Source organism: Leptodactylus fuscus, chromosome 1 (assembly GCF_031893055.1).
Source record: "Leptodactylus fuscus isolate aLepFus1 chromosome 1, aLepFus1.hap2, whole genome shotgun sequence".
Taxonomy (NCBI): Eukaryota; Metazoa; Chordata; class Amphibia; order Anura; family Leptodactylidae; genus Leptodactylus; species Leptodactylus fuscus.
Genome location: NC_134265.1, coordinates 56,662,877 through 56,686,477, shown reverse-complemented (window position 1 = coordinate 56,686,477; position 23,601 = coordinate 56,662,877). Strand labels below are relative to the sequence as shown.

The 23,601-nt window shown below is 41.3% G+C and overlaps 1 protein-coding gene across 1 annotated transcript; it reads left to right on the top strand.

The window, feature by feature from the left end:
- The first annotated feature begins 338 nt into the window (after positions 1-338).
- OCLN (occludin) lies at positions 339-22,812 on the top strand. Its single transcript, XM_075270901.1, has 9 exons — positions 339-439; positions 7,307-7,390; positions 9,495-10,164; positions 10,896-11,057; positions 17,434-17,561; positions 17,869-18,069; positions 18,474-18,645; positions 19,574-19,615; positions 20,081-22,812. The coding sequence occupies exons 2-9, from the start codon at positions 7,341-7,343 to the stop codon at positions 20,177-20,179; spliced, it is 1,524 nt and encodes a 507-aa protein (XP_075127002.1). The 5' UTR covers positions 339-439; positions 7,307-7,340; the 3' UTR covers positions 20,180-22,812.
- The last annotated feature ends 789 nt before the right edge of the window (positions 22,813-23,601 follow it).

Here is a 23,601-nt window from a genome sequence, read left to right as displayed (position 1 = left end):
TGGCGCACATTCCTGTCACAAGCCACCACCTGCTGCCATGGAGGTGACTTTCTGCCTGTGCTAGAGGTCTGCTGCGTCCTCCTTCACCTGTCCTCATCTAGATCTCTGTCCTGTCCCTGACAACCAGCTCATAGGGCTCCAGTCACACAGAGCAGGAAGTACACGGACCAGAAACCGGTCGGTGCCGAGAGTGCAGGCGCCAAACCTGTTCCTGAGAGTTTCAGGTGTGTGAGCTGCTGCTGCTGCCACGCCCGGCCCCCGGGGGTGCTGGGGGAGGGGAGAGGCCGCCTCCTGCACTCTCTGCTGTGCCCGGACTACAGACGCGGCTCTCACACCATTGTGGGAAGTTTCCCCGAGCTGACCCTGCTCATCCACATACTGAGGACCTGCTGGGGACTGGGCACTGCTTGTGGCACTACAAGCACCAGCATCCAACCAGGTGAGCTGACTATAAAGCAGTATCGGAGAGGGATCAGTGTGTTTGCAGCCTTGTGTGCCCAGATCTGTTTTGCTGACCTTGTATAGGGCCCCTTTAGTTGCACCTTTTAAGCCCTTATTCACATTGCAACATTTATCAGTCTCTGATTCCTTAGAACATATCTAGTTCTAGCCGGGAAGTGATCGCAGCCAAGAAGGAGACGTTTCCTTTGGGACAGAGCCCTTAGCTTCTTTGTTTGGTTCTCGCTATACTGACTGTAGACACGTAAATACAACAATTAATTATAACTTTACAAGTGTGAACACGTACCGAACGCCTGTGACATGTGTGTGCTTTTATATATAGCGTGTTTCGTGTTGGGTTATTGTTGACAGTTTTGCACTTTAGGCTAAGTTCACCTTTGTGCCAGGTTGTCTATTGTTCTGATCCGTCAGATACATACAGAATGCAATAGACCGCATTGACTATAATGGGTTCTGTCAGGTGTCCATTGTTTTTCAACTGAAATCGATAGACAAAAATAGTTTTGTGTTTGGCGATTTCGGGCGGACTCTGTGACGGAGACTCTGACGCAGATGTGGACTTACTATACAGATGTTGTGACCGGTGAAAGGGTCTGTCTCAGGTACGCTATGTGGGGGTACAAGGCATTCCCCTGGGTTTGTGTTATGGACTCGCAGACGCTCCTTGTGCCTCTGAGGTACACTGTCCTATGTGTGTGTAGGAGATCCTTACAGAAATTTCGGCAACAAAACTGCTTGTGGGGTCGCACTGCGTTAATATGTACATTATCTCTGATCCTAAGTATATTGGAGAACTCGCTCAGCTAGCACAACCTGCTTAATAAGGTTTAAATAAGTTCAACCTATAATCCTACAATGTTGGTCCAGAGAAAGGCATGGACCCCTAGGAGGTGGGCATGGCATGGGTTAGAAACGCGAACAGCATAGTACTGCCAAAAATGTGTTGGGATTTCTACCAGTTTCTCATGTCACAGACTTTGGTCACGTGATGGTGTAACATGGATAGGATAGCTCACCCCTAGACTATGCTGATTTGTGATAAGATAATCCTTTAATAGTCCGACCATGTAGAAATTCAGTGTATAGGAATGGAAGATAGTCCTCTGGGTTGGAAATAATTTTTTAAATGTTCCTTCAAGTGCCAGTAAGGCTGGTCTTACACTGCTGTAATGTAGGGGGTGTTCACACTACCGTCGGTGTCCGCTGCTAATGTCCGTTCAAAATCTTGTGCAGACATTAGCAGTGGACACTAGCTGTGTCCGTGACATTTTGCATTCATTTAAATGGCGATCGGGTACATTCTTTTACACTCCGTGCCTGTCCTTAACTGTCCGTTCCCAAAGATGTCCGACTTTTCAAGCGGACCGCAAAACCTGACATGTAGGTTTTTGCTTGAGCAGCACACCACTGTGTTTCACCCATGAAGCTCAGTTGATGTGTTAGCCAGATTTACCGGATTGAACTTCATGTTGGGCGTGGGACTCCTAGTATCATAGATAACTAGACTTCTAGGATTCTAGGAGTCCCTGCCTCCCAGCGACATACTGTGCCTTATCAATTAGTATAGGACAGTATGTCACTGGGAGGCAGGGACTCCTACCATCATAGATGACTATACTGCTAAGACTCCCGCTCCTAACAGTCTGTGCCTAATTTAAAAAAAAAACAAACAAATCCGCAACAATGGAATTTTTAATGGACACAAAAAAAAGTGATCTGAATGTATCCTTAGGGCTCATTCACACATTGATACAAATCCTTTGATTTTAATTGGTGCACAAAGACATCTGTGGAAAAAGACTGGAGAGTCGCTCTATTTCAGTCTATGGTACAGAGCATGGACACCTAAATCTATAGGTCTGTGAAAATCGTGGAGAGCAGCAGATGGGTGCTGTCCATCTTACATGGACCCAAAAACACTGAAGAAAAAAAAAAGGAAAGATGAATCAACAACTCACAGTATAAAACCTGAAAATGAGCAGGATTGCATGTTGTGCAGGATTAACAATGACATGACATGACCGTGTGAATAAGCCCTTAGGCCAGGTTTACATCCTGTGTTTTTCCTACAGGGCTTTGTGCATTATTTTTAGTATTGCTGTGATTCATGAGGGTGCAGACCCTTTCCAATGAACTCTGCAGACATGTTTCAGTTGTCTTGTGAGGGTATCAGAAGACATATGAGCCTCTTAGAGGGGGAGTTGCACTGGCAGACCCTGCTCGTCCATGCATTACATGGATCTTCACTGCTTTAAAAGGACACGATCCACTTCTACCTATACACATGCATGTTTAGTTCAGCTGAGTATGCATCTATTCTCAATGTAGAAAGGATAGTGATGTAATACATTTTATTTATATAGCGCCAACATATTCCGCGGCGCTTTCCAAATTGTAAGGTTTAAGAACAGACAAAATGAGACATTACAGAGTAACAATAATGAGGAACTGAGGGCCCTGCTTATAAAAGGATAGTAAGGGACCTTTCTAGGTTGGCTTTAAATGACTTGTTTGGCCTGTATATCGGCTCCCTTTACTGGCCAGACCACAGCTCAGCTGAAGTGATTGACATGCCGTGTATAGGGTAGCTGAGCTGCAGTTGACATGAAAAATACGACCAAAGGCTGAGGCCCCATACAGCGAATTGCTGCAGAAAAGACCGCTGAGTTTACTTCTGCGGTCTTTCTGCCTCTAGTGTTCCTATACGGAAAATGTCAGCATTTCCGTAGTTATAATTGACTTGAAGCGATTTACAAATATGTGAGTATTTTAGAAATTGTTTCCGTTGCAGATTTTTTTCTGTAATGTGTGGATAGGATCAGCCAGAATCCCATACACTGTGCAGGTAAAGTAAAATGTGTGTGTGTGTGTGTGTGTGTATATATATATATATATATATATATATATATATATATATATATATATATATTATATAAAAAAAAAATTATTTTTTTTTTGTTACTGTGTGCCCTGGCCAAAGAATGTTTTTTGGCCCTGAGCATGGCTGATCGATTGTGGAGGGGTGGGGGAGGGGGTTCGGACCACTATGAGGATGTTTTACCCCCTTTGTGAATCGGTTGACAGTGGATGCAGACGCTTCCCCACTTCATTTATTTCAATAGGATTGCCATAGATGGCAGCCAGATAGACGAGCAGCGATTTATCTCCTGCACACTTAAAGATTGGGCATGCCGAGATCCAGAGATCCAGCTGCTCTGATCCTTCAGCTCTATTGTTTCCCCACAACAGTTGTTTTAGGGGGAGAGTCAGGACATCCCAATAAACATTAGATGGTTGACTATATGCTGTGCTGTTTTGTCCAATAAGATTACATTAAGGTAGCCCTACAGACTCCATAATAATCAGAGGGGTCTATAGGGTGCCACACAATAGATCGGGTGCTTCCCTTATTGATAACAGAACAGGACAACGGAAGTAAACAGTACAAATGTGAACTCATCTTTATGACATTGGTTTTCAAAGATATGATGTTCCTCTGATTTCACAATCTACGGCGGCTCAGACTGCTGGGATTGAACCTTGAACTCCATGTCCCATTGCGACAAAACGCCCAAAATAAACTCACGCTGTAGAAACTGTTGACAGCTTGAAAATATGAGATTTTATGGCCCCTGGGAAGGTTTACAGGTCACATGTACCTACTTGTTTTGTTTCAAACCTACAGAGTCTAATGAAAACTACTGCGAGACTCTTTCTATGTCTTAGACTCCCAGAATCTTACAAAGCTGTCCATGTAACATTCCGTAGTTGGCAGCCAAGTACAGAAATTCCTTTGGCTGGTAATCGCCTTGATCTCATGGTCGTGTACGGAGGAGATGTGGGCTTATCACTGTGTGTTACTTGCCTAATACCGCATGGTACATCCTTTACAGATATACTATCATTAAAAAAAATAAAGATGATGTAAAAAAATAATTTTTTGCCTCTCGTCAGCTAAACTGGCTAATGTTCGTGAAACAATGTCAGCCTGAATGTTGGCTCAGGAAAACACTTGATGTCAGGAAACTCCCTGCAAGGTGGCCTCTCCTTCTTCCTCCGAGTATAATGCTCGCATAGCTCTGTACAGGCTTGGCTGGGCCATCACAGCAGGATCCTTGGTGTGTTCCTTTAGAAAAACAGAGCAGAAGAATGTCACATGTGCTGCCCCATATTACTTCTCTATCCAACTATTTATAGATCTTTTGTCTTAAGAGTTGACCACGAAGAGGATTAAGCCAAATGTTCAGCACCAGCCTGTTGTATACCAGCCGTAGTAACAATATTCCAGATTAGTCTGTGTCTCAGTATGGAGCTGGGCGTAAGTATAGGTTATCAATCGATAAAGCCCGGAAGACCCCTTTAGAATAAGGTCACATGTAGCAAATGGAGGTAATGTTCTAATTGCTCCAAAGGATTAATTTACATATTGACAAAAATTGTGATGTCCCTGTAGCGGAGGCAATGAGTCACAAGGGGAAAACACCATGTGATTCAGGTGACCCTGGCCTATTGGTGGGCAGCGTTGATATCCACAGGACACCCTCAGGTGGAGTCCGTGCCTCAAGAGGTGAAAGCTATTTTGACACGAGGACCTACACAAAATTAGGCAGTTGGTATTAAAGCGTACCTCTATTTATCAAACTATGAGCACAAGTGAATCTGTTTATATGTATGAGACCTTGATGGCACTTGGCAGCACTGTAAGTGACCGTCTGCTTCACCCCAAGTGTGAGAAGGAGCGCTATCGCAGGTCCTTCCTTCCAACCGCGACCAGGCTGTATAATCTACATCAGACCAAGTGAAAATCACTCCGCACAGAGAACTAATAATGATTATGACTATGAAGTCTTCCTTTTTTCTTCTTCTGTTCCTTAGCTGCTATGGACTCCTAGTATATGTTCTCGTCTCAGCATGTGTGTCTACGTCTGTAATATATTACTGTGTATTATCCTGTATCTGTATTACTATGCTGCTGTAACATGCTGAAATTTCCCCACAGTGGGACTATTAAAGGATTATCTTATCTTATACATGACACTTGTTCTACGGAAGAACTGCTTGCAGTATTTAGTTGGTTACCGGCACAGTAGAGATGTCCTACTCTTAACTGCTATTAAATGAGAATGTCTGCGGTTATCATACAAGTGTAAACTCCTTACTTTGTTTACCAGGCTGCTTTCCATTTTAACTATTCACTTACCCTAGATTCACACGACCGAGTTTCACCTATGAAACTCTCGGTCCATGTGTTCTTGTGTTCTCCAGATTTATCAGCCTGAACAGTTTGCTGGGAGCAGGACCCTAGTGTCATAGTTTTCTTTGAAGCAGGGATTCCTAGCGGCATGGAGTCCTACTGCCAGCATGAAGATCAGGCCAGTAAATCCGGCGAACACGGACACAGTTTCATGGCTGAAATCTATTTGAGTGTATCTAGCCGTAGTCTGATATTGCTCACCCTCTTTCTTTGTCCAGCAGCAGTTCCTCTCCCCTCTCCATAGACCTCTATAAGTGAGACTATATAGTTATATTTCTTAAGTGAAACTGTCTGTAAAGCCCTTTGCAGACGACTGTATGAATGGACAGTGTGCTATCTGGGTTTTAGCACATGGTCGTGTGCAACCAACTTTAGTCTGATATTGCTCTCCCTCTGTCTTTGTCCAGCAGAAGTTTGTTCCCCCTCCAATCTCCATAGACTTCTATAAGTGAATCTATATTGAGTTATTCTACTGTAGAGTTCTTATGTGAGACTCTGTAAGGCTAAACGTTCTCCTCCCTGGACACAGGTTCTGTTTTGATATAAGAATGGCGAGCAATGACGTTAATTTCACATACATGGCATTTTGGGGTTTTGGGGGTTTTTTTGCCACAGTTTTTGCGTACATTTTCCATTCAGTTTTGTTTTTTCAAAAAAAAAGCCCTCAAAAAACAAGTGTTAAAAAGGATGGAAATAATATAGGAAGTCTTTGCATTCTCGTTCCCCTTGCATATACGTCTGTCTTTGGCTAAAAACGCCTGTAGTGTTTCTCAAAAACAATGGCATGTGCAAAACTACATTGAAGAAGGAAGGAAGCCTGATGAATGAGTGTTTTTCATTGGACGTATGTAGTAATGTTATGACTATTTGCTATAGATAGAGTTTTCTATTCTTATGAATATTGTTTTCTGGTGGGTCTTTGTTGCTGTTTTACCTTTCTCTTCATTACTTGGTATAAGTATCTTTGTGTTCAGTGATGGCCAAACCTTGTAAACTTGTTTTTCATATGAAAGCCTATCATTTCTAATGTTTTTGGTTGGTAAACCTCATGAAATGGACTTAATTTAGAAAATTAAACAGGCTTATTGTTCCCACCGGAATCCATGTGAATGTACAGTCTAATTTTGGAGAGGTACAGTAGTAATTTCCAAGTCACAAGGAGCTTATACTTATTACTTGGGACAATAGCGGTGCTGTGTGCTCATGACAATTGTTAGACGTTTGACTAGTTTGGGAGGTGCTTTGTTTCTAAATAGTACGCTGCAATGAATCTCTGTATAGTAAGTCCATTGTTGTCCATATGCTGAATAAAATGTCATTAGACCTCTTCAGAACCTGGTCAGATAATCCTACGTTTCTCTTCCGCCTTTCACATTATTGTTGGAAAATTCTGAGGGCAATATCCTGTAGGTTTAGTTCAACCAATATTGGTACCCAATACGTTCATGGGAGGGATAAGCAAAAAGATTCTTTATCCTGAAATAATAATTTAAGATTTGAGAGCACTTCCACATGTCATGACTAAGCCTCTGGTTAAATATAACCTGTTCGTGTCATTTACTAGTGTTTCTGTTTTTTCCTAAAACTCAGGTTCCTTCCCTGACCGCCCTCCCTGCCTGCAAAAATGTCGTCCAGGCCATTTGAAAGTCCGCCACCTTATCGACCAGATGAGTAGTACGTATCTACTTAGCTGCTTTACCGAGTAAACATTTGATAAGTAATGTAAACTTAATCTGGGAAACGGCCTATTGTGCGATAAATAAGTGATAAGAGCGTGGCAGTGTACAGTACATGTTCTGTGTCCTAGCACATGTTCTTGTGTTAGTAGGTCAGGGGTGTGCAGTGCCCTGGGTATTGTATGGCATCTTAACCTATGACACCTACAAGCCATTATCACCTTATAGTGTTTGGGTGTCTGAGATAAGCGAATGGCATTCTGTGATCTGTTATAAATAACTTTATGTGCATTTTTTTAAATTAAGAGTTAATTTGCAGTGAAATACTATTTTTGCAGTCATAGATTCAGATTCAGCGTCCATATAGTCTACACCAGGGATAGGGAACCTTTGGCTCTCCAGCTGCTGTGAAACTACAACTCCCAGCATGCTCATTTCACTTCCATGGGAGTTCCAAGAAGAGCAGGGCAAGTATGCATGCTGGGAGTTGTAGTTTTGCAACAGCTGGAGAGCCGTACGTTCCCTACCCCTGGTCTACACAATATAAGCTATTCTCTGCTAGCAGCCATTCGGGATTTGGGTGGTGAATGCATTTGCACTGTTCTTTAAGGAGGCTTCTCATCTTGCATAGGTCCAGCTCTGGGAACCTCCAGGAACCTATATATACATTGACCGGCTTTGATATTATCAGGTCTTTTTTAACTTGTAGTTTTTAGATCTAGTAGACCTCAACAAGATAAAGGCTACACCGAGACTGGTACCTTCTCATCTTACTGCTGTCTAAGGTTTCTTTCAGAAGTCCTTTTGTTTCAATTGTCAACCACGGTGCAGCGGAGAACAAAATGTTTTATGGTCCACAAATGACTTATTTATTAAGCTGCAGAAGTTTAAGAGGAATTGACCTAGAGGTTTTCTGAGTCCAACATATAGGGCCTCCACTTTTTCTTAAAGTGAACCTGTCAGGTGATTTCTGCTGTACTATCTTAATGCAAGTTATGATAGAGGAAGAAAAGCTGAGCTCTGTGATAAATAGGTTTAGATTGTGAAGGGAGAGAAGCTGAACTGCGTGCTATGTAGGTGTATATGATGGAGTGAGAAGCTTATCTATAGATTTATATGATAGAGAAGCTGAGCTCTGATATGTAGGGTTTTATGATAGAGGGTGAGAAGCTGAGCTCTGGGATATATAGGATTATATCATAGCTGAGCTCTTTATATATAGGCTTATATGATGGAGGAAGAGAAGTTGAGCTCGGTGTTATAGAAGTGTAAATGATAGACGGTGAGAAGCTAGTCTATAGATTTATGACAGAGAAGCTGAGCTCTGTGATCTATAGAAGATTTGGAGAACATCCTGATGGGACTCCTATGAGTGACAGAGAGTCCTGATTACCCCGCCCACACTGGATGATTGACAGCCTTCTCTAAACACCCTCTGATAAAGGGAACACTGTCATGTTTCCTGTATAGTTTGAATAATTGGGACTCTCATGGTCTTTCCTTGGAGTCCTGTCAGGAGTTACCCCGCTTTTTACTCAGAAATCCTCCTCCAAACCTTATAAACCTATATATTGCAGAGCTCAGCTTCTCTCCTTCTATTATACCCTGCTCTTAGGTTCACTTTAAAGACAACCTGTTAGGTCAATTTGGGTTACTAAACCAAACACAGGTACTTAGTGTCCCAAATAGCCCTGTTGTAATGCTCTCTGTATCTTCATAAAGAAAAAAAAACAAACCAAACCTTTCTACTTACCTAGTGAAGAATCTCTGTGACCTCCTCTCTAGTGCTTCAGGTGCCTGGGAAGTGCACTTCAAATATATTGTGCAGGACCTCGGGCCTGAAGCCAAGGTGAACTGCGCAGGCACTTGGGAGTACAGACGCTGGATAAGTATTAGGTTTCAACAGGGCTATATAGGACACTAAAACGCCAGTCCATGAAGACCTGTAGTTTGTAGGGTTTATTGTCCCAAATCGACATGACAGGTGATGGTAGTAGAAAAGAAAAATGGAGCAATATACAGATATCCCAGATGAAAAAGGTTTAATAATTAAGAGTTTGCCATGAACTTGGAAAGATAACCCAATGTTCACTTTGTTGCAGCAAGCCATCTCTTTATGCTCCCAGCCAAGACATGTATGGAGGGAAGATACCCTCCCAGCCCGCATACTCCTACTATCCAGAGGATGAAATCCAGCACTTCTACAAGTGGAGCTCTCCACCAGGAATCATCAAGATAATGGCCATCCTCATCGTTGTCATGTGTGTGGGAATCTTTGCATGCGTAGCTTCCACATTACCCTGGGACTTGGATATCACTGGGCAGTCTATGGGATATGGCATCGGAGGAGGGTATTCTGGTTATGGTAGTGCATACAATGGCTACGGTTTTGGAGGATCTTCGATGGGCCTTGGATTTGCTTACGGAGGAAATTACACTGATCCCCGTGCTGCCAAAGGATTCATTCTTGCCATGGCTGCATTTTGCTTTATATGCGGTATGGTCATATTTGTAATGACTGTAACAAGGTCACAAACCTCCACCACTAGAAGATTCTACCTGATCATCATTATTATTAGCGGAATCATGGCGGCATTGGTCTTCATTGCTACAATTGTCTATATCATGGGAGTGAATCCTGTCGCTCAAGCCTCTGGATCAGCCTTCTACAACCAGATTTTATCCATATGCAACCAGTTTTATGCCCCTGTAACTACTGGGGTGTTTGTTAATCAGTATCTCTACCACTACTGTGTTGTGGAGCCACAAGAGGTAAGGATCTGTGCTCATATACCATATTATCCACCATGATGCCAACTTATAACCTCATGCAAAGTGCATTCTAAATTATATATACTGTTATGTATACTATATATAATTTGCTTTATACTATTGCAAAGGATCTGTTCTGTTGTAGTTTTCTATGTTTTTAAACATAGTGTATGCATTATAAGAACAATAACATTGTTAACACCTTTTGCACTTGGGACCCTGGTTCTGCCAGACAATAATGTGAAGAACCCCTTTAAATGACCTCAATGGTTAGCAATAGGATTTAACTCATCTAATGGTTTTGAGACGTGTCAGTTTGTTGGGTACCCACTCTCTGACAACCAACTAGGCGGCGCTGGCCATCCTTCCCAGGGCACATACTGGCAAAACCAACAGCTTCCTAGTGGTATGTAATAATGCCAATATCTGAGACCATTAGTAATTCTGTGACTGCATAAATGTAGCTACTCCCCTAAAACTATGGGGTGTGTGAGTGGCCCTGGGGACATTTACAGGCCATGACTCAGGGACAGACATTAGTGTAGCTTTGTACTCACTGTGTGCACTCGAATCGCTTCATGGCACATGTGGCCCTGTTGATGGGCCTCAAAACAGAAGGCCTTGTTTGACACCTGTGATGTATAGCCTGTACTATATTTTATGACTAGAAATATTTTAAAGGGGGCGTGGAGGACAACAAACCAAAAATCTAAAATGTTTACTCTTTCTAGGCTATTGCCATTGTCCTGGGATTCCTGATAGTTATTGCGTTCGCCATTATCATATTCTTTGCTGTGAAAACGAGAAGGAAGATCGGCGAATATGGGAAGGGAAATATTTTATGGAAGAAAAATCCAACTATGGAACAGGGAGATGCAAACGTGGAGGAATGGGTAAGAACACACCAGTCTTGGTTTTCTAACGTTATGGCGCTGCATCTACATTTCACTTTAATATAAAACTGGGAATAGCCATTTATGCAAATACATTTTTAAGATTTTTTTTGTTTTTAATTTTCCGTTTCACTATACTTTGTACTATACCGTTGTACTATATTTTGCCATTTTTACTCTAATAGACTGACACTTGCCAATGCTGTAGGGGGTTTTATTTGCAGCAGTCTCCTTTTACATCACAGACAAACGAAAACACCTCTATGGATAACACCATTTGCCAATTGTTACATCCACTACTGGCAAAAGATAATGCACAGAACATGTCTAGATAACTCTCACATTGACCTCAGTCATTTGGCTCCGGACTATTGCTACTTATAGCCATGAGCCTGCTGTAAAGCATACCACTAAATGCTGATGATAGAGCAGAGGAGGAGCTGAGCAAGATATAGTGCCATAATTATGTACACAAAATCCACTAAAAAAATCTACAAATAAAATTTTAAAAGAACTATTTGATAAAGGTGATCCATATCACGATCTGGTTTTAATACATCAATAAAAATTCCCTTAAGTTAACGTTAGAGATGTGAGTGTTATAGGAATGATTCAGTTATGGCAATGCTGCAAAGACTATTGAGCTCCCGTGGTTGCCCAATAGAGATGCCAGTTATACCAGTCTTTCAACAGCATGTGGTCAGACTGTTATTTATTATATGGCTAGTAAGAGTTTCCTATTGCTTAATCCAGACTAGTTTCTATAGAAAATGCCTGTCTAATACAAGTGTATTAAAAGAAAGTGACATTCCTTCAGGGCATATTCACACATTGCATAATTGTTGCAAGAATTGCACTGAAATTGTGACAAAGTACAAAGTGTTTTGTGTCTTTGATGTTGCATTACTATTTTACTAACAGTTTATGAAGTCTTACCTCTGACTGTATAAAATATACAGGGCAATAGCCAGTGATTTCTAAGGGCTTGTTCACATGGGGAGGCATAGAGGCCTATGTAGACTGCTAGATTTCCTTTTTCCGTGAGTGGTATGTTTTGGCTTGTGGAAAAAAAAACGAGCTGTCCTTTCTTCAGGCAGATTCTGCGGCTGATTCAGCCCCGGCGTCCGCCTTGCGACAGCACCCTCCGGACTAGGCCCATTCATTTGTGCCTACTCTGGAGGGGGAAGCCGCGACTGTTGGAAGCCACGACAGTTGTGGCAGGCGCATTTTGGTCCTATTCTGACACGACTTCCTGCATCAGAATCAGGACCAAAATGCACGGGGCTTATCCCCGTGTGAACTAGCCCTAAAGGGACTCAATACACAGGATGAGACCAACCTAGCACTTTACACTATGAAACATGGCGTTCTGCTGTTTCTGAGCCCCATGTGTCCATTATGGGAGCCAGCACTGTAGGAGCTTACATTGCTACAGTGCTGAGAACCTAAAAGACACAATGCAGAGCGTTCCTATGGCACTACTTCCTATACAAGACACAGGAGGCAAGGCAGGATACACAGTACAGAACAAAGCATAATGACTGGATGTATTTACGGATATACGACTTGGTTTGTCCCCCAACCATAAAAAAGTTGTACATTTCTTCACGCCAAACCGACGCTTTTCTATGCTGTATATTAGATTCCATATGGACAACTGTAAAGGGCTTTATAGTTTACTTCCAAATGTACAAAAACCAGTCCATGGTCATGTGATGGACACATAGGCGCACAGTCCGTTACAGTCACAGTATAGTTATAAGACCTCTGTCCTGTAACAAGCCATATAGTGTATACCTATGTGTCCTTGGACTGATTTGTGATGAGGAGTGACAGCAAGCAGAGATATAGAAGACCGAGAGAAAGTATATTGGAAAATGATATAACTTTTCAGCAAACAAACAGTAACGTTTATTTGCTGAAACTCAACATCCTCAACTTTTAAGGCGGGAATGGGTGTCCTGGGTGTCCCCAGTCTGTCTGCTGGATTTACATGCTGCAGGTTATCGCTACTGTGGGGGGAGGAACAAATCTCTGCCCTGCTTACATGGGATGACAGAAATGATCCAAACACCAGACAATTGAGCATTTTAGCTGGGTGACTTTATGAGCAGATAGACAGGTCAGTTATCTGGAATGAACATTACTAGAATTGTTCTTTACACCTGCTCCAGACCACGTGACCAGAGCAACACTATGATATTTTTATAGCACCTCTATTTGATTTTATCCTTATAGCTATAACTCCTGCCCAAATGAGTTCATGGAGGTAGAAGGCTGAGTGACCCGAGTGCAGGTTCCAATTCCGTAACCCAGAGTTACTCCCCCCTTCCCCCACAATTACGGCATCAAAAAACCTGGATGATGTAGTATAAGATTTGGCAACCCCTTTAATGCTCCTCTTCTTGTGCTGTAAGACCACCACTATTACATTCTTATTATCTCAAGGGTTGCTTTCGCTGTAATTTATTCTTACTCTTTCTAGAACTCTACAGCGGGGATCAACCCTTGCGTGTATCATTTGATCGCCCATTTCTTTTTCTAGCTGGCATGTGATCCCATAGTAAGCGGTGACTATTACAGTACTGTTAGCGATATATGTGAATTATCAGTTCACTCTGTCAACTTGCTGGTGTGCATGGTTTACAGGAGCGTACACTGAGCCATTGTCACCTGCTCTTGGACTACATTACTTGTTTATACAAGAGGCTAGAGTTCTATAACTATGGTGGCAGTCCCAGATCTGCGTGCAGGTATACAGTGTGCGTATCCTGGGGCAGAGGTGAACATTCCTCATATAGAGATGTGTTGTGATGTCTCATGACAGAGATCTGCGTGTAATGAGAGCCTGCAGTTTCTGGGCAGGGCCAGGGAGTTTCATTACATTGTCAGCTTGTTTGTTCTGGCTTCACGTGGAAGACTACAGCTTTGTCTCCGTGTGCTGCTTTTCGTCTTAAAAACTTCCATCAGGAACCATTTACATAAAGTCACTGGCCCTAAATCTGAGACAAAGAAATTGGTAGAAAATCCTACTTTTTGGTCCTTTTGTGTGTGTGTGTGTGTGTGTGTGTGTGTCCAGTGTGACTGCAGGAAAAGATAAACCACAATACGAGTGTTGGACAGTGTCGGCACAACTGACTAAGAACAAGTAACTTTATCAGCTGCACAAGATGTGAATCCTCACCATAGTGGACACAAGGCTGCGATGATAAATATTCATCTCTATTCAATGTAATGCACATTTCATGTGTTTATGATATATATATATATATATATATATATATATATATATATATATATATATATATACGCAAATATATTTTAAAGAGGACCTTTCACCATATCCGGGCACAGGCAGTTCTATATACTGCCAGAAAGCTGACAGTTCGCTGAATTCAGCGCACTGTCAGCTTTCCCGATCTGTGCCCGGTGTGAAGAGCTTACGGCCCGGTACCGTAGCTCTTCTATGGTCAGAAGGGTGTTTCTGACCATTAGCCAGAGACGTCCTTCTGCCTCGCGGCGCCAATCACGCTGTGCTGTGGAGCGGGGAGGAACGCCCCCTCCCTCTGCTCACACAGCTTGTCCGTTGACGAGCATTATCAGGAGAGGGAGGGGGCGTTCCTCCCAGCTCCACAGCACAGCGCGATTGGCGCTGCGAGGCAGAAGGACGTCTCTGGCTAATGGTCAGAAACGCCCTTCTGACTGTAAAGCGCTACGGTACCGGGACCGATAGCGCTTTACACCGGGCACGGATCGGGAAAGCCGACAGTGCGCTGAATTCAGCGCACTGTCAGCTTTCTGGCAGTATATAACACTGCCTGTGCCCAGATATGGTGAAAGGTCCTCTTTAAATGCACATAAGAATTGCATTAAAAAGAGTGCTGCATTGGTTTGTGAATATGGTGTTTATTGTTTGGGTTTTTGTTTTGTTCTGCCTTTTGTCTCAAAGGCACTTGTAGTTCTTACATAGCCAGAAGTTTCTTCTGGTATACTTTCTAAGGTCACATTGTAGAAAGAGTGTTTTTTTTTTTTTTGTTTTTTTTTTTTTGGCCATTGTTAAGAAGCAGTGGGAAAAAATTCTGCATTTTACAGTCCCAACAACAAACAACAAAAAAAAGCGTGTTTTTACTGTTTGGTTTTTTTTCTCTTTCCACCTTGATTTGTATAGAAGTCCAATTGCAAAATATATTGATTTGTATAGCGTACGAAAAAAAGCAGTGTCATTTCACTGCATACACTATGGAAAATACGTTTCTTTACACTGTTTTTTTTTTTTCCTTCATATTTTTGCAAATTTTTTATTTTTTTTTTGTTGTCTGCAGGCCTTTTTTTGGCCTGGTTTGCTGTAGGCCTTAACCTTTGGATTAGTCCAGGATTAAACACTGCTACAAAACTGTGTTGTAGCAACAAAAGAAATTTATCCTCTACATGCAGGGACCAAAATGGGATTGGAAGGGGGGAGGGTCTGTCATACTGCAGGCCAAATAAATGTTTCGTTTTGCTCAGATTGTTTGTTTGTACCCAGCTGAGCTGTCGGTGGTTAAGTAGTAGAAGTCCTTGCTCCAGTTTTTTCAAGGTGTTCCTTTCTTGTTGTATCACTTTCCAGTAATTTCCGCTGCATGAATTAAAATGTATTCAATCCGTCTAAAGAATGCAGCTGCGAGTGGGAAGAGAAACTCCTCAGAAGTTTGTTTGTTGTCTGTTGCCAAGTATAGGAAGATGTTTCCAGATATCTTCAGATACTCTTGTGTTTTTGCTTAGATACTGTTGCCAAATGATGATAAATCAAAATCGTATCATGTTAAGTAATAACTGGTACAATTAACTTTCTTACCAGAGGCTCTAAGGGCATGTTCACATGGCTGACTCCACAAAAAGGAAAAATCAGCTGCTGCTTAGAAACCTCAGAGAAGAAACCTGCGGCTGACCGTGTGATCTCCTCCATGAATTTATAGTTTTTACCACCACAGGGCACAGGCTGAGTAGCCCCATGAAATGGGATGCAGCGAACTGATGTCCAGAAATATTTCAACATCGGCATGCAGAAAATTCTGAAGTGTGTGCACAATGGCCTAGATACCTATTACAACAATGAGGGGCAGAATTCAAGTGTGCTGACTGTTTGAAGTACTTGTGAAAGTACTTGTGGAAATGAAGCCGCTGCTTTAGGACTTTGTGGATAATTTTAAAGGGATTCTATCAGTCAGACACAATTTTTTGTAGGTACCACGTCGGAATAGCCTTAAGAAAGACTATTCTTCTCCTACCTTTCGTTGTCTTCTCCGTGCTGCCGTTAACCTGAAATCCCGTTTTTTGTCGGTAGGCAAATGAGTTCTCTCGCAGCACTGGGGGTGTCCCCAATGCTGTGAGATAACTCTCTCCAGCGCCACCTCCATCTTTATCAGCAACGTCCTCTTCTTCCAGCATAGGTTTCAGACTTCTAGGCCTTGGGCAGAGCAGACTGCGCGTACCCACAAGCCACGAGAAAATGGCCCCTTACAATACTGTGTAAGCGGCCATTTTCTTATGGCCTGTGGGCATGCGCAGTCTGCTCTGCCTGAGGCCTAGAAGTCCCCCACTGCTGTTAGAGAACTCATTTGCCTACCGACAAAAACCAGGATTTCAGGCGAACGGCGGCGCGGAGAAGACAACGAAAGATATGAGATGAATAGCCTTTCTTAAGGCTATTCCAACGTGTTACTCAAGGAAAAAAAAAAGCGTTTGTATGATAGGATCCCTTTAAGTTACCTGAACAAGAAGGTTCAGTTGATCTGCTCTCCGAGTCAGTGTCAGTGGTTTGCATAGTCTATGATCTCGGTCCTTAAATAGAAGTCATAGCGGTGGTGGTTACGACATTGCTGTTACGCCTGTATGTCATTGTTGAGCTTTTCCTTCTGATTTTCCTCCAGTCATGCGTTTTATTACGTGGGGCTGCTGAAACTAGTTTCTATTGGCTTTTGTGTGTAGAAATACAAAGTCTGTGTTCTCAGCTGCGTCTATTGTGTACTTTGTAAATCTGCAATGTAATCCTGGTCTGTACAGTCACTGCTGTAGAAATCTGTATTATTTCTCTTTACAGGTTCAGTAGTCTTAAAAATAGGCTTGTAATTTTCTTTTTATTAAATCCAGACTGACACTTTATGGAGTAAGCTTAAAGGGTTTACTCATCTCCAAAATATGTGTATATGACTTTAATGTCTTATAAATGTGGGCCCTGAGTTCTATATAGGTGCAGGTTCCAGAGGTGCGGCCCTCCTCTATAAGACACTTATGGCATATGCCTTGGATATACCATAAATATCAGAGATGCAAAATGTGATAACTTGTAAATAATGTCCTTGACCTTATTCTCTTTACTCATTCCCTTTGAAAACAGGTGAAAAACGTTTCCCTAAATCCTGAGCAGGTACCGGCCATGTCAGAATACAACGAGAAAGTCAATGGATCTGTTATGGAGCACAGAAGTGTGAATGCTTATTCCGAACACAGCTTCAGATCACACCCGTGAGTATTATCTCTACTGACTGTATATTGGGCCACTTTCACACTACTGTTATTAAAGTCCATTATTCTTATCCGTTATAGGACATATGTACTGTATATTTTCCACTGTGAAATTTGCGGCTGTGCATATTAAATTTCCTTGTTTTCCCCAGAAGTGAACACCGATAAGTAGACATAGTTAATACTTAGAGCTTCTATATTTTAGTATGTTGACTTGGCATGCACTTTGGGAGATCACATATAGCAAATATGTAAGGAAATGTATCTTGTAACATATACGTAATATGCAATATATTTCTCTCATCAGCATCGCAGAGGAGGAATACCCAGTGAAAAACGAATCTGGCTTTTCACCAAATGTATACAGCAGCAGCTCTGAAGCCAGCAAGAAAGCGCCCCGCAATAAAAGGCCAGGGAGACCCAGGAGATCCCCCAATGACTACGACACGGACTACACAACAGGAGGAGAGTCTGGTGAAGAACTGGATGACTATGATTACTGGGACAGGTAAACTCAATATAGAATATAAAGTCCCCACAATCCAGCATTTATCTGACTATTTAGGGTCTTAGTTAAATTAAATGGCAGAGAAAATTTGTATATATCTATAATGTCAGACTAGACACATGTATAATATATGTATATGTTATTTCTGTTTGACTATATATACAAGATCTAAAGACAATTATTGTGCCGGATCTGGCAAAAGAATTTGCTGTATAACTTTCTTAGCTGATTCTGCTCATATATGCAGCATGCAATGATCTATGTCCATATTGGGGACTGCTCTTACTGATCCAGTAGGACACAGACCAAGAATAGGACCATTTAGGCCACTATAGGGCTATTTTATGGCCAGTTTTCATTCTCGTGTTCATTTTTGGCAAATCATCTTGTCTCTCTTTATACAGTGAATACCCTCCCATCACTTCAGACCACCAGAGACAAGAATACAAGCGTGAGTTTGATGCTGACCTGCAGGAGTACAAGAAGTTACAAGCCGAGCTGGAAGATGTCTTGAAATCCATGGATCAACTGGATAGAGAGCTGGATGAACACCCGGAAGGAAGCCAATCATACAAGGTCAGTTTATACTGGATGTCGGTAGGAGAAGGTTACTCTTAAATTTGTGTCCTTTCTCTTGGACACTGTTTCATACAGTCTTTGTAGTATGTGTTATTATATTGATGTCCATTTCACTGAAGGATCTCCTTTGGAATTCCATTGCTACTTTGAAGCAAGTGAAGATTTTACTATGCAAAATGTATAGTCCCCATATATCTGATGCCATCTGTATTAACTATCCTGTGCAAAAGAAAATACCTTTCAGAGAATAGTACAGTAATGAAAGTGTGCAAAAATAACCAGATTTACCAAGAGGAATGCCATCTTGATCTGGAATATCCCGAAGATCTGGTTTTTCCAGGGTGAGCCGGTGGTGACCCTTCTTATGAACCGGTCATGTAACTGCACTGCGCTTTCTTTGTTAGCAGTCTGTTACAGTTAGTTGTAGTCTAATATGTGATGTTCTAATTGGGTATTTGAAACCTTATTAATTTGAAGCCCCACTGTGTTTTTGTTGCAGATTTTGGTGCGTGGTATGTTTGTGTGTGTGTTTTTCTTAAAACCAAATCCAAGAATGGTTACCAAAGGAATGGGACATATATGGGAAGTTCTTATACTTCTACGTTCTGATCAATCCACTCCTGGCTTTGGGTCAAAAAAACCAAAGCAAGATCTGCAACCAAAAAAGCTGCACTTTGCAACGTGTGGCCTCAACCGTAGAGTGTTTTAGATGCCCTTTTCCTATATGTGGATATTACAAAGGAGGAAAACTTCTGCTCAGGATTTGGTAAACCTCTAAGTACATGTCTCCTCCATATAACCTCTGCTGCAGTGGTCAATATATAGGTCAACTACTACCTTTTAGTAGTATTGTTAATGTATGTAGTTGCAGATCTAAATCTATGAGAACGTAAGCACTGATGTGTTATCTCATTATTTCTTCCAGGCCGTTGCTGATGAATACAATCGCTTAAAGGATATTAAATCGGTAAGTATATGTTATAGCTTTATAGGGCACCTTGAACATCCAACAAAACCGGCTCATGGAAAGGTCCCGAACATGGGACTTCCTCCATCCCAGCTAATACTTTAAAATGTTCTTATAGAACATAAAAAGGAGTTGTCCGCATTGAAGGGCCATTAAAGACACCTAGTAGTGACATGGGCCACCAGTATCCAGTTAGTGGAGGTCTCCATGATCATGAGAATGCAGTGGTATTGCCTTAGGAAGGTTCCTTACTGACAACTATATAGATAGCTATTATTGTAAGTGCTTCTATACAGCAGGACATATCTGACCTGAGATGAAGTGACATGGCGCTTTGCGGATAGTGGCGGGTGTACAAGGCAAGCTTGTCTTGTTCTATTGATTGTATATTGGATGTAATACTTTGTATTGTATTATTGGTGCTTTGTAATGTTTGTGCTTCTAAGAATGTTCTCTTTTGTTCAGTCTTCTGATTACAAGAACAAGAAGAAACGTTGCAAGGAGCTCAAAGTTAAATTGAACCACATCAAGCGAATGGTCGCCGACTACGACCGGAGCAAATAAAAGCACCTGGATTCCAAGATCAGGAAACAGAACTGTCCTGCTGTCAGACTTTCAGAAGAGGTCACTGGCAACTACTTTGGTCATCGTGGTCGTGTTTTCATGTTTATCTAAAAGATGGATGAATATCATGTGGTTTTTTTCCCTTTATTTGATTTCCCCTTCTCCTTCAAGGTTTTATGATGTATGTCATCCTATAAAATAAGGAGTTTAAAGGTGACTGCCTCATTTCCACCATCTGTGACCAAACAAAAAATGTTTTTCTGACCCAAGCACCGACACAATCTCTATTAAAGACCACCTCTGTCCATGGGCATCTAGTGGTCCTCTGATCTCTAAATGCTGTTCACACTGTGAGAGTCTCAGTCTTCCTGTTCCCATAAGAAAGGGGCACCTGTGAATTTTAGAGAGCTCATGAACATGTTACATAGTAGATGAGGTTGGATGAAGACATCAGTCCATCATGTCCAACCTATAACCCTACAATCCCTTATAGTGTTGATCCAGGGGAAGGCAAAAAACCCCATGAGGCTTATGCCAATTGCCGCATCTCAGGGGAAAAAATTCCTTCCCAATTCCAATCTGGCAGTCAGTATAAAAACCTATATCAACGTGTCCTTAAAATCTAGAATCGATAACCCGTAATATTGTTCTGTTCAAGAAAGGAGACTCTTAAGGCAATTATAATAGTATTTGGTCAGCAGTAGGACTTGGGTCTTGCTATAAATAGAATAGTTCTTGGCCTGATCTGATAGCCACCTTTAACCCCCCCCCCCCCCCCTACTTTCCAATGAGCCAGTTTTCAGACATATTGAAAAATTCAAGATGTTTTTGGGGACTTTGATATTGATTGTGTGGATTCTTCACTACGTACCAAGCATGTCGCTGTACATTATATAGAGCATTGGTTCTTAACCAGGGATCGATCGAACCCTAGGCCATATGCACGGTTCATTTTGTGTACCAGTAAAAAAACTTATACCTATGTCTTGAATTTGGAAATAAGTCATATTTGATTTATCACTAAAGAAGGGTTCGGTGAATGTGCATATGAAACTGGTGGGTTCAGTACCTCAAACTAGGTTAAGAACCACTGATATAGAGGCTGTACTTGGTGTTGCAGCTCAGCCCCATTCTTCTGAATGGGACTGAGCTGCAGCATGGCCATGTGACACATGAACTAATTGGCGTGATATCACTGGCCTGAGAAGAGGAAGTGGAATCAACTGATCAGCAGGTGTTGGCTCCTAAAGAAAGGCCATCAAAATCATAGTCCTGGAAACCCCTTTAAGGTGTGTTATATATAGTGTGTATGTGCGCATGTTTTGTATAAATACTTACCTGACTGTAAAACAGTGTGTGTGAATAATTTTTTTGTTTCAGGTTATTGTATTGTTATATAGCCTAATCTTTTATATACTATATCCACTCCTAAACAACATTGTTGGTATCAAGAATGCCTAATTCTAGTATTTTAGGAGCCAATAGTGTGGGAAACCCACAAAAATTTTGGATCAAAAATTTTTACAGAATCTCCAGCTGTGTCTTGTTTTACTATTCACATATCATTCTTGTACAGTATGCCTAACATGAAATAGGACAGTGATACAGCTATGTAAACAAACTCTTGTACTCCATATAGATACTCCATTACAACCATCTTGGGTTTGTGTTTTTTTTTAAAGGTAACCTGTTGGGTTATGTCTGCTGGCCGAAAGCAAGCTAAGATAGAAGCTGTGCTCTGTGATATATAAGATATGATGCAGGATTTCAAGAAAACCATGTTAGGACTCTTAGGAGAGAATGTAAGAGTCCTCCTTACCCCACATACTCGTGCTTTTTGAGTACTAGGCTCTATGCACACAACCTTTCTGCATTGTCATTATGCTAGCCATTTTTTTTTTTTCACAGCTAGCATATTCTCCTGTAAGGTCAGATTCACACAGGGTATTTTGGAATGGAACCTGAGGCGGAAGCCGACCAGACCAAAATATGGGTAGGGGCGACTGGATGCCTGAAAGAATGAGCATGTCGCTTTTTTTTCCGGGAGCTGGAAAAAAGAAACTGACCGGCTCCCATTGATTTCAATGGGAGCTGTCTTTTTTGGTCAAGATTTTGAGGCCTCAAAATCCTGACCAAAATACACTGTGTGAACTCAGCCTAAGACAGCAGAAATCACGTGACTGGTTCACTTTAAGAGCACATCAGTTATCTAGTTGGTTCTTTCCTATTGAGGTAGTGCAAAGTAATTCTCATGATTTTCAGTTAATTCTACGAATTAAGAAACCATTGGAGTATTAAATTTGTAGAAAAGTACTTGGGCTACTTACTGTTTCAGAATATACAATGATGTTCGTGCCTGAAAGGGTTTGTGTGAGATTAGAAAAAATGCCTTTATTTTTTTCTGGAAACAGTGCCACCGTTGTCCACTGGGCCTTTTGTGGTATTGCAGCTCATCCCTATTTGTTTGAAATAAAACAAGAGTGGCGCGGTTTCTTGAATAAATAAGCAATTTTTTTTATTCTTAAGTGCAGGCTTGTAGTTTGTGTGCGTGGTTTTTTTTGTTTGTTTTTTTTAATCTTAAGTAGTTTGAAAAATTAAAATCGGTATATGTGAACTACAGAAGCTGAACAATGAATGTTTAGAAAAATATCAGAAACTTTGCTACAGATTTCTATATTTACATGTCATTATGCATAAAATTTCAGAATTTTTTTTCTGTGCATAACTGTATATATTTTTTATGTAATGTTCCTATTTGTAAAAAGTGTAGAGTCTAAAAGTAGATACATAATTTTTTTCATGTTTTGAATATTCCTGTATAGCAATGGATCTTTTAAGCTCTTTTGATTTTAAGTCTTTGGATACATTTGATGGATATTTTACATGTACTGTGACTATTTGTTAATAAATATTTTCTAATCTCTTGCATAGGAACATAGTTTTTTATAATTTTTTTTTATAATTGATAAAAAATCTAAAACATCATACTTCATCTTTGATCTGATGGGACACAATGATGAACTTCAACAAATATCATGGAATTCATAAATACACATATAATAATAATTTTATTTATATAGCGCCAACATATTCCACAGCACTGTACAATTTGTAGGGTTCAAGTACAGTCAGAAAGATACATTACAAAGTCATTTCACACAATGGGACTGAGGGCCCTGTTCACAAGAGCTTACTATCCTATATGGTAGAGGGGGTGACACAAGAGGTAGCAGGGGCGGCATTGCTTATACAGTATTCAGACACTTTTGTAATAGAGATTACTGTCATTACACAAACTTAAAACTTTATGAGCCATCACTAGTGGTGTCCTGTAACATGTGGATGGAGCTTGGACCTATAAAGTTAGCCTGAGATGACATCATATCATGTGGGGTAATGTGGGAGCGGGGACAGAGGAGGGT

What these genes read in the sequence shown, in the direction of transcription:
- OCLN (XM_075270901.1), top strand. Translation starts at nt 7,341, where the DNA reads ATGTCGTCCAGGCCATTTGAAAGTCCGCCACCTTATCGACCAGATGAG. An exon ending in GTGTTGTGGAGCCACAAGAG is followed by an intron (nt 10,165 to 10,895) that starts GTAAGGATCTGT and finishes TACTCTTTCTAG; the next exon opens with GCTATTGCCATTGTCCTGGG. An exon ending in ATGCAAACGTGGAGGAATGG is followed by an intron (nt 11,058 to 17,433) that starts GTAAGAACACAC and finishes CTTTGAAAACAG; the next exon opens with GTGAAAAACGTTTCCCTAAA.